The sequence below is a fragment of the Austrofundulus limnaeus genome, unplaced genomic scaffold, assembly GCF_001266775.1.
Source record: "Austrofundulus limnaeus strain Quisiro unplaced genomic scaffold, Austrofundulus_limnaeus-1.0 Scaffold30, whole genome shotgun sequence".
Classification (NCBI taxonomy): Eukaryota; Metazoa; Chordata; class Actinopteri; order Cyprinodontiformes; family Rivulidae; genus Austrofundulus; species Austrofundulus limnaeus.
Genome location: NW_013952432.1, coordinates 3,192,074 through 3,208,378, shown reverse-complemented (window position 1 = coordinate 3,208,378; position 16,305 = coordinate 3,192,074). Strand labels below are relative to the sequence as shown.

At 41.6% G+C, this 16,305-nt stretch overlaps 2 protein-coding genes across 2 annotated transcripts in view; one reads left to right on the top strand and one right to left on the bottom strand.

Moving 5' to 3' along the window:
- Window positions 1-15,762, top strand: part of cdh23 (cadherin-related 23) — a gene marked incomplete at its 5' end in the record, with an annotated part of 152,643 nt that extends 136,881 nt beyond the window's left edge. Inside the window, 20 exon segments of the mRNA XM_014005461.1 lie at window positions 337-561; window positions 630-799; window positions 896-1,033; window positions 1,435-1,554; window positions 3,898-4,075; window positions 4,147-4,358; window positions 4,443-4,637; window positions 4,713-4,826; window positions 4,915-5,044; window positions 6,792-7,055; window positions 7,137-7,298; window positions 8,074-8,330; window positions 9,568-9,665; window positions 9,743-9,863; window positions 9,954-10,033; window positions 10,115-10,155; window positions 11,511-11,571; window positions 11,854-12,103; window positions 12,214-12,324; window positions 14,779-15,762. Coding sequence (XP_013860915.1) covers window positions 337-561; window positions 630-799; window positions 896-1,033; window positions 1,435-1,554; window positions 3,898-4,075; window positions 4,147-4,358; window positions 4,443-4,637; window positions 4,713-4,826; window positions 4,915-5,044; window positions 6,792-7,055; window positions 7,137-7,298; window positions 8,074-8,330; window positions 9,568-9,665; window positions 9,743-9,863; window positions 9,954-10,033; window positions 10,115-10,155; window positions 11,511-11,571; window positions 11,854-12,103; window positions 12,214-12,324; window positions 14,779-15,123 — 3,272 coding nt within the window.
- Window position 15,763: 1 nt separating this feature from the next.
- Window positions 15,764-16,305, bottom strand: part of eif3s6ip (eukaryotic translation initiation factor 3, subunit 6 interacting protein) — a gene marked incomplete in the record, with an annotated part of 17,395 nt that continues 16,853 nt past the window's right edge. The window contains 2 exon segments of the mRNA XM_014005462.1: window positions 15,764-15,954; window positions 16,027-16,107. Coding sequence (XP_013860916.1) covers window positions 15,880-15,954; window positions 16,027-16,107 — 156 coding nt within the window.

Sequence of the window (16,305 nt, the reverse complement as noted above, 5' to 3'; positions counted from 1 at the left end):
CAATTAAATAGAATTATGTATTTACTATTTTAATAAATTCTAACATGTCTATTGGACACACAGTATGAATAAATACATTTCTAAGTATTTTGCAGTTCAGAATTAAATCATTTATCTAAACAATTTAAAGGGGGCGGCGCCCAAGCGCCCCCTACTGGCCAGCCGCCACTGGTTTACGTTCTGTTCTGCTTGTTTTTACTGTCAGGGAGTGACAGACACAGGTGTGTGGTTACCACGGTGACCCTAATGAACCAAAGGAGGCAGCTTTATCATGTCTACTTAAAGTTTTCTAAGTTTTTGCTTCCTGTCTCTCGTACTGCGATCCCRTCTCTGCAGCGAGGCTAACCATCAACGTGTTGGACGTCAACGACAACGCCCCTCGTTTCCGACCCTTCGGGGTGACGAACTTCACCGAGCAGATTCTGGAAGGGGCTCAGCCCGGCACGACGCTGCTGTCCGTGTCGGCCGTGGATCCGGACAAAGGTCCCAACGGTCAGGTCACGTACGAACTGCTCAACTTACCCAGGGGGTACTACGTTCGGCTGGAGGACCCTTCCACGGGTACGGACCACCGATGCWCGCGCTTTYACAGAAAATGACCCTTCTAACTRCGAAACTAAATTCTACAGGAAAGATTGTAGCCAATCAGACGGTGGATTATGAACTGGTGCAGTGGCTGAACTTCACCATACGGGCTCAGGACCACGGCTCCCCTCCCAGAAGCACCGAGCTGCCGGTGTACCTGCGCATCGTGGACGTCAACGACAACAACCCCATCTTCCTCCAGCCGTCCTATCAGGTGCAGAACAGCTGACCAACCAAATCAGATTTTAATTAGGTGGAATTTAGATTTATTCAGCTGAAGTTTATCTTGTTTTTTTTTATTTTATTTTAGGTGCCCGTGTTTGAGAATGTGAACTTGGGCACCACCATAATTCGGGTCCGAGCCACAGACGCCGATTCTGGACTCTTTGCCGTCATCGAGTACAGCCTGGTAGACGGAGAGGGCAAGTTTGACATCAGACCGACCACCGTGAGTTAACGAGACTTTACCACTTCTTATCGAAGCAGAAAGCAGAGCTCTTTTTATTCCCGGTACAAAGCCTCATTTCAGGGYCGTTGTTATGAACATCTTTAACCTGCAGCGTCCACAGAAAATGCCARACATTTCCTCTTCAAGACCTCAGACAAAAGATAAACATGTATTGACTGGTAAGAAACGGTCGGCTGTGTTTTCTCTCAGAGCGACGCCGAACGTTATCCTGCCTGGAAATGAAAGTTTAAACAAAACCTCTGGGTGTCCTGAGGGCACGCTACATATTTTAGCTCCGCGCTCCATTTCAGTCGTGAATGCAGAGCCGAAGTAATGTCCTGATAATGCCACCCCTCCCTCTAAGTGCTTCCTTCCTAATCATTCCTTCTCCTCTTTGTAAGGGAGAGATCTACATCCTGTCCCCTCTGGACAGAGAGACAAAGGACCACTACACTTTAACCGCTGTTGCCCGGGACAACCCCGGAGGAATCCCAAACAACCGGAGAGAGAATGCAGTTCAGGTAGAACGACGGTGTGCTGTCATTTATYGCACAGCTAGAAAATTTGCATTTCCTGTGATGATGCTGAAGAAGCAGAAAAAGTTTAATAGCACAACTACTGATGCGAGATCAATTTGAACAGCTGGCTTTTACTGAACGCAAAAAAACAAATCAGTAGAAAGCTCTAAATTGTATCCTACAAGACAAACAGAGCAGAAGTTTAGCTAAAATTATCAGAAAATTATCTAGTAAAATATCAGCCATCACTGCATTCTAATTAGCTTTCGGCGTGTGGTAGCTACAACCCAACAAAATGTAGCTCAGTATCTTTATAATCAAAAAGAAAAAAAATAGTATAGGTCTTCTGGACGGGTTCTTCTCTAATGAAACGTTTCGTCTCTCCTCCAAGAGACTTCTTCAGTCTGAGAGTTTCAGGCTAAATTCAGGCTTTTAAGCCCTGCCTCCATGTGACTGATACTCACATCACATGGCTATCGTTGACACCTAATTAACACCTATTGTTAACAGGGGGTGGAGTGAAACTGGCAATAGCCGCGCTGTAGGAGGGGGACAACTGAAAACGGAGGCCTCCACCTCTGTTTAATGACGGACGGTCTTTCTTCACAAAAATGGCTTCTTTTACTCCTCTCTCAAACCAACGTTCCTCTCTATCAAGAATGAGAACATCCTCATCTCTGAAAGAGTGACCGCTGGCCTGTAAATGAGTGAAAACTGCAGAGTTCTGGCCATTAGATGTAGCTCGTCTGTGTTGGGACATTCTTTTGAACAGTGGCTGCTTTGTTTCCCCGATGTATAACTGGTCGCAGTCCTCCTGGCACTTAACAGCATATACAATATTGCTCTGTTTGTGCCGGGGCACCGGATCTTTGGGGTGAACCAGCCTTTGCCGTAATGTGTTTTGGGGTTTGAAAGCTACTGGGACATCATGTTTAGAAAATAAAYGTCTCAGTTTCTCCGAAACACCCGCAACATACGGAATAACCACTGGTTTTCACTCCACCCCCTGTTAACAATAGGTGTTAATTAGGTGTCAACGATAGCCATGTGATGTGAGTATCAGTCACVTGGAGGCAGBGCTTAAAAGCCTGAATTTTGCCTGAAACTCTCAGACTGAAGAAGTCTCTTGGAGGAGAGACGAAACGTTTCATTAGAGAAGAACCCGTCCAGAAGACCTATACTATTTTTTTCTTTTTGATTTTTTTTACCTGGATTACTGAGATGCATCAGGACAGATATCTTTATAACTGATTTAGCTGAAAGTGAAAGAACTAAATTGAGCAGAAAACAGATAAAACTAGAGAAACTGTGAAATACGGTGATTGCTTAATGCTAAAAGATTTAAGCTGAAAGTTGCTGAAGAAGCTGAAAATTTTTATGATTGTTTTGAGTTACTTTGAACAGGTGATTTTTGCTAGAATTAGGACAACAAAAGTGAAAAATCAGTAGAAAGAGTAAAAAAAGGTCAAAACTCTAACAAAAGAGCAAAAGTGAAGCTAAAATTGGCAAAAAGAAGCTAAAAGTAGGTGAAACAAGTTAAAATTAACAGGAGGAGGAAATGAGAGTGAAAATTGTAAAATCAAAAAAAACAAGAAAAGAAGCATCTGGAATTTGTTTTGAAATAGCTAAAAAAAAGCTGAAACTAGCCTAAAATAGCTTTAAAAAGTAGCTGAAAAAGCTAAAATTAGCACAAACAGAAAGCACACATTTGCTGATTTAGGCAGAAATAAGCTGAAATCATCACAATAAGGTGAATTTAGCTGAAAAATGCTCAAAATAGCTCAAATTAACTAAAAAGTAGCTAAAAATAGCTTACATTAGCAGAAAGCAGCTGAAAAAAGCATAAAAACTTCATTTATCAGAAAGATGCAGAATGAAGCACAAAAAGCAGAAGAGAGCAGAAAATGTTAGAATGATAGCTAAAAACACTAAAAACAATTCTGATTCTGAAAATTAGAACAATGAAGTAAAGAATGAAACTAAATGTAAAAATTTCAGTAAATAACATTTTCAGAGATGTTGAATGAAGCTCCATTCACTTTCAATGAGAAAAAGATGTCAGAAAAAGCTAAATATCTCTAAATAAACAGCTGAAATACCAAAAGTCATAGTTGAAATGTCCTGAACGAGCTGAAAGTTTATTATAATATATCAAAACATTCAGCTCGCTCAGCAAAAATTTTTATTCAACAAAAATTGCGTAACGAGTTACGAGCCGAGAACCGTACAGAAGAAAGAAAACTATCTCAGATAATGAGACGTGTTTAACTTACCAGAAATACATCCTTGACTTTGACGTCTTGTTGGTGAGCCTCTAACGTTTTATCTGATCGTGCCCCACGTCAGGTTCTGGTGACGGTTCTGGACGTCAACGATTATCAGCCACGCTTCACGTCCAAAGTTTTCAACACCAGCGTGTTTGAAAACGAACCGAGCGGCACGTCGGTGATCACCGTCACAGCCATCGACCTGGACGAAGGGCAGAACGCTGCGCTCATCTACACCATGATCGGACCACATTTAGGTAGGACTGTCTGAAAGGTACAGTCGGCCTCGTTGACAGTCCTTCAACCGTTTTTTCCTCCGGTGTTTCAGACGCCTTCTTGCTGGACCCCATCACCGGAGTGGTGCGTTCTCGCCGCCTGCTTCAGTCCTCGGAGCGCTTCAACTTCACGGTGGTGGCGACGGATCAGGGTCGTCCTCCTCTGTGGGGCACCGCAGACCTGATCATCACGGTCATCGACGTCAACGACAACCGACCCGTGTTCGTCAGGCCGGCTAACGGAACCATCATTCACATCACTGAGGTACCAGATGGGTCCRGACGTGCTGTGGTGTGTGCTGATTAGTGATACAAAACAAAACCTACGGTTCTGTTTGGTGTCCTGCAGGAGCAGCCGCCGGGTCTGCCGGTCTACGAGGTGCACGCAACCGACGCCGACGAGGGCGTGAACGGAGAGGTCCGCTACGCCTTCCTGCAGACGGGAGCAGGAAACAGGGACTGGGAGAACTTCCGCATCGACGCCATGTCGGGGGTCATCAGCACCACGGTGAAACTGGACCGAGAGAAGCAGCCGCTCTACAGCGTGAGTGGGCCGTCCTCCTGCAGGCGGTGAGGCGGCGCAGCTGCACCTGTGTGACGTTGTGGTTCTGTCTCTCAGCTCATCATCGTGGCCCGGGACCTGGGTCAGCCGGTGCCGTACGAGACCACGCAGCCTCTGCAGGTGGCGCTGCTGGACATCGACGATAATGAACCGGTCTTCCTCAAACCACCGGTGAGGGTCGAGCTCCGGTTGTGTCCAGAGTGTTTGAACTGTGTGTGTTGTAATGTTGTGTGTCTGTGTGTGTGTGTTGTCACCTCAGGATGGCAGCTTGGCGTACCAGAAGCTGACGCTGCTCGAACAGTCGCCTCCAGGAACTGTGATCGGCAACGTGAGCAGAGCGGTGGACGCTGATGAGGGCTCCAACGCCGTCGTTTACTATTTCATTGCAGGTCCTGAACAGAATCTGTGTTTTGACACAACATCACCAAAACCCAGTTCCTCACTGGTTTTATGTGATAAACCAACACAAAGGACAACTGTGAAAGAAAATGAAAGAAATTTGTGCAGTTTTTTTCTGTTCTGATACAGAAACTAAAATGTAAATCAGACCGTCATCTGCATGAAAAAATCAGCACTGAATTTAGCCAGTTTTACTGATTTTAGCTACTGTTTTGCTGATTTTAACTACTATTTTGCTGATTTTAACCAGATTTACCGATTGTTGCTACTGTTTTTCAGCATTTAGCTATTATTTTGCTGGTTTTAGTCAGTTTTACTGATTTTAGCTACTGTTTTGCTGATTTTAGCTACTATTTTGCTGATTTTAACCAGATTTACCGATTGTTGCTACTGTTTTTCAGCATTTAGCTATTATTTTGCTGGTTTTAGTCAGTTTTACTGATTTTAGCTACTGTTTTGCTGATTTTAGCTACCATTTTGCTGATTTTAGCTACTGTTTACTGATTTTAGCTATTGTTTAGCTGATTTTGTCTACTGTTTTGCTGATTTTAGATACCATTTTGCTGATTTTAGCCACTGTTTTACTGATTTTAGCTATTGTTTTGCTGATTTTAACAACTGTTTAGCTGATTTTGTCTACTGTTTTGCTGATTTTAGATACCATTTTGCTGATTTTAGCCACTGTTTTACTGATTTTAGCTATTGTTTTGCTGATTTTAGCTACTGTTTTGCTGATTTTAGCTACTGTTTTGCTGATTTTAACAACTGTTTTGCTGATTTTAGCTATTGTTTTACTGATTTTTAATGGTTGTTGTATTGATTTTAGCCAAATTTACAGATTTTAGCTACTATTTTACTGATTTTAGCCAGATTTATTGATTTTTATCTACTGTTTTATGATTTTAGCTTGATTTACTGATATTAGCTACTGTTTTGTTGATTTTAGCTATTATTTTGCTGATTTTAGTCTGTTTTACAGATTTTAGCCAGTCTTACTAATTTTAGTTGTGGTTTTGTTTATTTTTGTCTGTTGTTTTGCTGATTTGAGCTACCATTTTGCTAATTTTAGCTACTGTTTACTGATTTTAGCTATTGTTTTACTGATTTTAACCACTGTTTTGCTGATTTTAGTATCTGCCTGTCATCAGTTTAGCATCTTTTAGCTAAATTCCGGCGGTTTTTTTTTTGTTTGTTTGTACTTTTAGCCACTGTTCTGTGTGTTTTTTTAAGAAACATTTTATCTTTTTAGTAATTATATTTTGCTTTTCAGTTTTTGCTATTTTCAGCTCCTAAGTAACCTTTTTGCTACTTTTCAATTTTAGCTTTAGCACCTTTTAGTTAAATTCCAGTTTTGCTAATTACAGCCTCTGTTTTGTTACTTTTAGCCACCGTTTTGTGTTTCTTTTATTTAAAAAAGAAACACTTTTCTTCTTCTGTAATTTTTTTCAGTCTTTTGCTGCTAACTAAGCTTTTTGCTACTTTTAGATTTTAGCTAGCCTTTTAGCTAATATTTTGCTGTTTTCGGTAACTACTTCAAAGGGTGTGAATACTTTATTAAGACTGTGTAGTTTCTGTTAATTGTGTTTACACCGTTTTTCTAATTATGATAAAAATCTGTTTTCATTTTTGTCCTAAATCCCAGGACGGAGGACAAGTTGTCCCTGAACTTGTCCTTGTGTGGGACGTCCATGTTTGAGACTGATGCAGACGTGTTTGTGGTGTCATGTCTTCCTGCAGGAGGAAACAACGWTGGAAACTTCGCCCTGAGTCTGGACGGAGAACTGAGGGCGCTGAAGGAGCTGGACAGGGAGGTCGTCCCGGTCTACTTCATCATCATCAAAGCTTCCAGCAACAGGAGCTGGACTCCTCCCAGAGGTCAGAGGTCATTACAGGTCAGAGCCCTGGACCCCGCTCTAGACCCCAGCCTCCTGAAAGTCCAGATCCAACTGGAGGACATCAACGACCAGACTCCACGCTTCACCAAGGCAGAGTACACTGCAGGTGCTGTGCTGCTGCAGAACCGGGTCCGCTGGCCGGTGCGGAACCAGAACCTAATCATTCTTTCTGCTGTCCTTGTTTCAGGCGTAGCAGCGAACGCCAAGGTGGGCTCGGAGCTCATCAAGGTGCTGGCTATAGATAACGACATCGGCAACAACAGCCTGGTCCAGTACCACATCGTCACAATCCGCTACTTCCAGACCCAAAGCAACGGCAGCGAAGACGTTGGCAACATCTTCATCATCGGTGAGTCGATGGAAATAATTTTAAACTAGACGTGGGTTTTTACGATGTAAAAACAAGTGTGCATTGCCACGTAGCATGTCGTTGCCTGCAGCAGTGGACTTGCAGAATAAAATGTGACCAAATTCAAATGTGTTTTCTACCAACTTGTGCCTGTCAAGTCAGCAGGTGTTTGTAATGAGGGTAGTTGTGTGACAATGTGAAGTTTGCAGAGATTTTTTTGTTAAAGTTACTGTAACTGGGTTTTGAACCCTGCTCTCCCACATGAAAGCTCATAGATGTAACCATGAGACCAATGGAGCTGTGGCAGTGGGCACTGCCAAGGGTTGGTTTGTATGTATGCAGAAAGAGGCCACATTGCCAATGCAATTGTTGACACTAAACTGCAATATATTACAGCAAWAGAGCAATATTAGGAAAACATTTTAGTAAAACATCAAAATACAATCATATTTGTATTGTAACCACTGAACTATTGAGAGTAAATATTATTAAACTATGGTTCAGTACTGAGTAGATACAGCAGGGGGCAGTATTGGACCAATACAAGGCTCCATTGACTCCCATCATAAACTATTAAACATTAATATTTCAAAAACTATAAGTTTTACAGGCACCAAAAGGCATAGCCATCATTTGGCACAGGAGCTTTACAGAAATAAAATAAAATGGCAGCTTTAGGACAAAGTATGCAGGAGGAGAAGCGTGCTAGTGTGCATTGCATTGGCAGTGCACACTGAAACGATTTCTGAGATCTGAGCAGCATTTCCTCCGACAGGTCTGTCAGATGGAATCATCCGCACCTACGACCTCTTCACCTCCTACAGTCCAGGATACTTCCAGCTGGAGATCCTAGCCTGCGACCTCGCCGGGCACAGCGCCGCCTCCAACGTCAACATCTACATCCTGCGAGACGACCAGAGGGTCAAGATCGTCTTTAACGAGATCCCCGACTGGGTTCGTGAGAACCAGGATGACTTCATCAGCCTGCTGTCCAACATCACCGGAGCCATCGTAAACCTGGACGACATACAGGTTCGGCTACTTCCCCGCAGAAACACATCGAGATCAAAGTCTTACAAAACACTCTTTTTTGGAAAGCTGCATATTTGTTCTGTTTTCTTCTTCTAAGTTTTGCTTCTAGCTAATTTTTTCTGCTTTCAGCTAGCCTTATACTACTTATKGATAGCATTTAATTACTTTTAGCTYGCCTTTTGCTATTTTAGCTACAATTTGCTACATTTAGCTAACACTAGTAATTTTAGCTAGGCTGTTGCCACTTTTAGCTAGTGTTGTCCTACTTTTAGATAGCATTTAGCTACTTTTAACTAGCCTTATCCTACTACTTTTAGATAGCAGTTTATTACTTTTAGATAGTCTTTTGCTGCTTTTAGCTAAAATTTGCTACTGTTAGTCAGCATTTTATTACTTTAGCTAGCTTGTTGCCACTTTTAGCTAGCGTTGTCCTAGTTTTGGATAGCATTTTATTACAGTTAGCTACTTTTAGCTAGCCTTATCTGACTATTATATGGCATTTTATTACTTTAAACTAGCATTTTGCTACTTTAAGATAGCATTTTATTACTTTAAGCTAGCCTTTTTTAGCTACAATTTGCTTCTTTTATCTAATATTTTATTAATTTTAGCTAGCCTTATACTATTAATGGATAGCATGTAATTACTTTTAGCTAGACTTTTGCCATTATTAGCAACAATTTGCTAATTTTAGCTAGAATTTTATTACTTCTATCTAGCCTTTTAGTAATTTTAGCTAAAATTTGCTACTTTTAGCTAATATTTTGTTTTAGCTAGCCTAGTCCTACTTTTAGATAGCAGTTTATTACTTTTAGATAGTCTTTTGCTGCTTTTAGCTAAAATTTGCTACTGTTAGCCAGCATTTTATTATTTTTAGCTAGCCTGTTGCCACTTTTAGCTAGCGTTGTCCTAGTTTTGGATAGCATTTTATTACAGTTAGCTACTTTTAGCTAGCTTTATCTGACTATTATATGGCATTTTATTACTTTAAACTAGCATTTTGCTACTTTAAGATAGCATTTTATTACTTTAAGCTTGCCTTTTTTAGCTACAATTTGCTACATTTAGCTCATTTTGCTCATTTTAAATTTGAGATAGCGTTTTAGCTTTAGTGACACAGTTTCAGCAGTCTTCAGCTCAGCCTTCTCAGTGTATTTAGACAGAAAATGTCATTTCTCTCATGTTTTACTGAAATGATTTGATCTTTTTCTAAATGACACGTCTCGTTCACGTCCAGTTCCACGTGGACAAAAAGGGCAGAGTGAGCTACGCTCAGACCGACATGCTGATCCACGTCGTCAACAACCAGACCAACACCATCCTGGACGTKGAAAGGTCTCGTAGGGTTTGGAGCTTTACTTTCACCCCTTTAGCTTCTGTCTGCTGTGTTCCTGATGTTCCACCTTCTGCAGGGTCATCCAGATGATCGACCAGAACAAGGAGCAGCTCAGGAACCTGTTCAGGACGTACAACGTGGTGGACGTTCAGCCGGCTGTCGGTGACAAGCTGCCTGATGACATCTCCACGCTGCAGGTGCTGCGGGACTTCAACCCTCGCCTCACGCTGCTCTGGGTTTTATTCTGACTCTGTGTTTTTAAGCCTTTTTTTTCTTTACGTTCACAGCTGGTCATCATCATCCTGGCTGTGCTGCTGTGTTTGGCAGGAGTCCTGTTTGTAACGATGAACTGGCATTACCGCAGAGTGTGAGTCCTGCAGATCCAGTTCACTTTTTAAGACTTTTCAGCTGAAACATATTTATCCATTTGTTGTTTTTTATGTTGCAGACACCAAAGAAAGCTTAAAGCTATTGTTGCAGGATCAACAGGTAACATGCTGAACTTTTAGCTTCCAACTACCCTTTTATTGCTTTTAGCCAGCCTTTTGCTACATCTAGCTTGCATCCTACATTTAGATAGCATTCTATTGCTTTTAGCTAGCCTTTTGACATTTTTAGTCAGCCTTTTGGTGCTTTTAGATAGCATTTCATTACTTTTAGCTAGCTTTTTGCTACCTTTCAATAGCCTTTTATTACATTTAGCTAACACTTTGCTACTTTTAGATAGCCTTTTGCTACATTTAGATAGCATTTCATTACTTTACCCAGCATTTCTTAAATTTTAGCTAGCTTTTTGCTTCTTTTAGCCACCATTTCATTACTTTTAGCTAGCCTTTTGCTACTTTTAGATAGCATTTCATTACTTTTAGCGAGCCTTTTGCTACATTTAGATAGCATTTCATTACTTTTAGCTAGCCTTTTGCTACATTTAGATAGCATTTCATTACTTTTAGCCAGCATTTCCTAAATTTTAGCTAGCTTTTTGCTTCTTTTAGCCACCATTTATTACCTTTAGCTAGCCTTTTGCTACTTTTAGCCACCATTTCATTACTTTTAGCTAGCCTTTTGCTACTTTTAGATAGCATTTCATTACTTTTAGATAGCCTTTTGCTGCTTTTAGGTAGCACTTCATTACTTTTAGCTTCGTTTTGCTACTTTTAGATAGCATTCTATTACTTTTAGCTAAACTTTTGACATTTTTAGTCAGTCTTTTGCTACCTTTAGATTGCATTTCATTACTTTTAGCTGGGCTTTTGCTAATTTTAGATAGCATTTCATTACTTTTAGCTGCCCTTTTGCTACTTTTAGATAGCATTTCATTACTTTTAGCAAGGCTTTTGCTAATTTTAGATAGCATTTCATTACTTTTAGCTACCCTTTTGCTACTTTTAGATAGCATTTCATTACTTTTATGCCAGCATTTCATATCTTTTAGCTAGCCTTTTGCTGCTTTTAGCCAGCATTTCATTACTTTGAGCTAGCTCTTTGCTACTTTTAGATAGCATTTCATTACTTTTAGCTACCCTTTTGCTAATTTTAGATAGCATTTCATTACTTTTCGCTAGATTTTTGCTACCTTTCAATAGCCTTTTACTACTTTTAGCTAGCCTTTTGCTACTTTTAGATAACATTTCATTACTTTTAGCTAGCTTTTTGCTACTTTTAGATAGCATTTCATTATTTTTAGCTAGCCTTTTGCTACATCAAGCTAATTTTGATACTGTCAGTTTTAAATTTTTGGTTAAACTTTTGCTGCTTTTACTTAGTTTTACTTTAGCTTTAGCTAGGCTTGATTCTATCTGTTCCAAACATCAGTGAACAATAATTTGCCGTGTGTCCTACAGGAAACCAGGGTCTAATGGATATCTTGGACATGCCCAACACCAACAAGTACTCCTTTGAGGGGTGAGAGGRGGACAGAACGATCATTAAACCAACGGCTGAAACCAGGAGAATGATCCTGGGACTCAAATCCTTTTTGTGCCACTTTAGGCTTTAATTAACCGTCAGCTTGTTTTGGTTTTAACAGAATAATCACACCAATAAATATAATAATTTATGCAGAAATGCTGAAAGGTGCTAAAGCAGCTACTGATGGAAACTAAACTACAAGTCTGAACTTAAAAATGTTATTTTGAAGGGCTGAAACGTASCTGAACGTGTGTGAATCGTTCTTTGCCTCTGCAGGGCCAACCCGGTCTGGCTGGACCCGTTCTGTCGGAACCTGGAGCTGGCGGCTCAGGCGGACCACGAGGACGACCTGCCCGAGAACCTGAGCGAGATCACGGACCTGTGGAACAGCCCCGCCAGGACCCACGGCACCTTCGGCCGAGAGCCGCAAGCCAGACCCGAGGACGACCGSTACCTGAGAGCCGCCATCCAGGAGTACGACAACATCGCCAAGCTGGGTCAGATCATGAGGGAGGGGCCTATCAAGGTACGTGTTATTGTTCTGATGGGGGCGGAGCTAAAGAAACTAATTAGCCTGTTAGCTAGGGGTTGGAGTGGACTCTAGACCCTGTTTGAACCAGAGTACTGTCCCGTCAGGGTTCTCTGCTCAAGGTGGTCCTAGACGACTACCTGAGGCTGAAACAGCTCTTTGCAGCTCGACTCGTCACCATTTCCACCACGCAGGGAGACGTGTCGTCCATCACTGAGGTGGGACCAGAGAGGTTGACGTGTTCCTGTCTCTGCTCCTGACTTCCTGTCGCCACATTTCAGCTGCTTCTGCTTCTTTCAGCCCTCCTACCAGATTTCAGATCAGATCCAGGCTGAAACTCCTGCTTTTCTTCTCTTTTCCTTTTGCTGTGATGTGTTCACTGACCCGTGATGTGTTCAGACCCGTGACGTGTTCACTGACCCGTGACGTGTTCACTGACCCGTGATGTGTTCACTGACCTGTGATGTGTTCACTGACCGTGATGTGTTCACTGACCGTGATGTGTTCACTGACCCGTGACGTGTTCACTGACCCGTGATGTGTTCACTGACCCGTGATGTGTTCACTGACCCGTGATGTGTTCACTGACCCACCACAGGCCTACGATGATGTTTTTACGCTCGAGTCTGTCAACAAAATATCTCATTCTGGACAAACTTTGTCATTTATTTACGTTTTTTTTTCTTCTGTACATTTTTCTCCACGTAACTCACTTCGCAATTTTTACACTATTTTAAAAATTTATACGCAAAAACATTCAGCTCCTTCAGGATGTTCCAGCAGTTTATTACGGAGCCCGTGAGGGACCATGGGAGATTTAATCTATTTTGCGTTCCATCGCAAAAGTCATTTATCAGTGTTGTGCTGCCGGTTTATTAACAAACTCACATGTTCACCATTAGCGAGTTAGCCTACTGCTTTAATTCAGCTGCAGAATGAATATATCACACAGACACGCATGGAAGTATGTCTTATGTTGATATTTTAACACAGTGCAGCCACGCAACATTAATGTCAATTTCACAAACTTGTGGCGACACATCCTGTTTCGGTAACCGGATATTTCAAAATAAAAGTCTGATTTAATTTAGTTCATATACAAAACAATCGTTTGCGTGGGAAMGCAAAACAATTTTGCGAGGTAACGCAAAAGTATTGCGAGGTAACGCAAAACAATTTTGCGAGGTAACGCAAAGGTATTGCAAGGTAACCCAATACTATTGCGTGGGAACGCAAACGAATAAAAAATCTYGCCATGTCCCCTCGCGGGCTCCGTAGTTTATACTTTTTGAGATCTTTAGCCTTTTTTTTTTTTTGGTCTCATTGAAAATAAATGGAGCTGTTTTTAACGTCTTTAAATAGTTCAGCCTTTTCTGCACTTTTTTAACTCTAATTTCAGTCTCGTATAAAGTACCTAAAGGTGATATTGAGTAAAAATAAAAGTATCTTATAAAATTACTTTGGGAAAAGTTCTTCTCTATGATTAGTACTCGAGTAAAAACCTTAAAATATCAGATTTTTTTGGTACTTTAGTATCAAAGGTAAATTTCTGACATRAAACTTATTGAAGTATTAACAGTAAAAGTCGGCCGTTAAATTTTCCAAAACGACATTTATTGGTCTTATTTACTGACTTATAAAAACATTTTTCTAAAGGTCAGCATAATTCTGTTGATGTTAAATCATTTAGGACCTGTTTTACCTGCATATTTATTTATTTATTAACAATAACAAACCAGAATGAAATAAGAGTAACGACTTTCTACCAAGGGCACAACTTTAGGTCCATCACTGAGGGGGTTGTGTTCTAAAACTGTCATTTTTAGCAATTAAGCTTAAACGTACATGTATGACATCATCAATTTTTAATCAGGTTAAAGTTACTATAAGAGTTGCATCTGTCTACTTAACCAGTTAATTTCTATTGTTTGAGCAAATGATGTCATTTCTTTGGGGGGAGGGGGGGTCAGAACCCCCCTAACCCCACTGCTAATTACACCTATGCTTTCTACTTCTTACCTTTTTAAAAAATATAAGTAGAAGCAATAAGTCAGCTGAAAGATAATTACGTAAGTACTGTAACAGAGTATTTGTACTCTAATTWACAACTCTTGATAATTTTAGCTTCCTCCAGCTTCAGCTATCTTTCTGCTCTTTTTAACTCCTGCTAATTTAACATAATTAAGATTTTATGCATTTTTTAGCTGTTTTCAACTAAATTCACCTTTTTGCGAAAATTTTAGCTACTTTTTTCAAAAGCTTGACTCAAAAAAACGTAATCTTTCAGATTTTTTGCCTATTTTACAACAAATTACAAGTTTTTTCCCCCCAGCGTTTATCGTTCCCGCTGCTTTTCTGCAGAAAATTCAAATTGTCTCATTTTAACTGAACTTTTGTGATTCTTTGGACGTTCATCTGAATCGACTGTTTTGTTTGTTGTTTRTAACAGGCTTCCTGCAGGTTTCACTAAGTTAAATTTAAGACCTTTTAAGATCATTAGGAACGACATTTCAGACCAAACTGACCCAACCCTGCCATAAACAGGTTTGCAGTGACTCTGACAGACGGCGGTGTTTGTAGTGAGTCTGTTTTCTGCTGACTTGAACTTCTCGTGTTTGTCTTGCCCCCCCCCCCCCCCCACTCTGAATCATCAGTCTGTGTCTCGTCCACAGCTGATCCAGAGCGATCTGGACGAGGACGATGACGAGCGGCTGAGCGTGGGCGGCGGCCGCGGCGGCACGCTGCGCTTCAAACACAAACTGCCCATGGAGCTGAAAGGCCCCGAGGGCGTGCACGTAGTGCACGGCAGCACGGGCACGCTCCTGACCTCGGACCTCAGCAGCCTGCCGGAGGACGACCAGCGGGCCCTGGCGCGCTCCCTGGAGGCGCTGGACGCCGACGGCGTGCTGTTCTCGGAGCGGAACGCCCGCACCGAGTCGGCCAAGTCCACCCCGCTGCACCGCCACAAAGACGGCGAGGCGCCGGCCRACAGCCCCCTGGAGGTCACGGAGCTATGACTAGCCGAGGCCTCGCTGGTCTGAGCGCCGCGTCCTCCGGGTGTCCTCCGGACCCGGAACGACCCGGAGAGTGTGCAGTCTGACAGGAACACCGCTGGGTGGGCTTAAAGAGGGTCCCGTCACCTCGAGCTGACGGCCTTTAAGGACGAGGCTCTGCAGGACGATCKAAGCAACCAGCAGCAGGATGATGGTGAACTATGACCTCAGTCCAACCTGTGACCACACCGACTGCAGCACTCAACTGACAGACCAGCTAACGGCCACAGCCCACTCTGACGTGGAAAATGTTTTGTTGTGATTGATGGAACTTCTAAAACTGAACTTTTGTTTTTGTGACTGAAAAAAATCAAAGAAATTTATTTATAAATTGAAACGATTTTAATTGTATCATTTTTACAAAGATGGCGACGTGCCCACTGACTTCCCACTGCCACGCTCCCAGTTTGGTTTTATACAGAAACGAGGACCGAAGAGCTTCTGACAGGAACCTAACGTCTGAGTGTTGTTTGTGCTGCAGCTGTTTTCTGTTGAGTGTTGTGTTTGTTTTTTATATTTTCATTTGGTTTGATCATCAGGACTCATGTTGTGGGATGAGATGTGATAAAAAATAAAAAATGATCCGTCTGCAGGGACATCAAAGCTGGTTTCGTTTCATTTATTCATGATATAAAACCAACAGCTGAGCAGCACCACCTGCTGGTGAACAACAGGAACTGCTTTCATGTTTTCTCAACCAACCAGGWCGTCTGCTCGGACTCATCGGCTGGTGGCGCTCGATGATGATGTCGTGGTGGTGGTGGCGGCGGGCATTTTCTTCAGAGTCCTGTTCAGCTGTAAGGAGACAGGAACGTTTTATTTAAAAGGTTTTTTTTTATCCGTTCCTACRGTTAAATCATCACTGACCTCCTCAAACTTGTGGATCTGTCTGATGAAGAAATCTCCGTAACGACGAGCGACTTTAGTGTCGGCGATGTGGATCATGTCCTGAACAGAGAGAAAATCATCTTTTTATACCGACTAAAACAAAGTTACATAATGTTTATAGCAGAGGGACCACCAGCAGCTGTCCTGCTGCTAAATTACATTAAATAGGACTTTTATGATTCATTGAGTTTCATTCAAAATACAACAAATAAATAATTAATAATAAAGTATTTCTTTAAGTATGTCTTTATATTATTT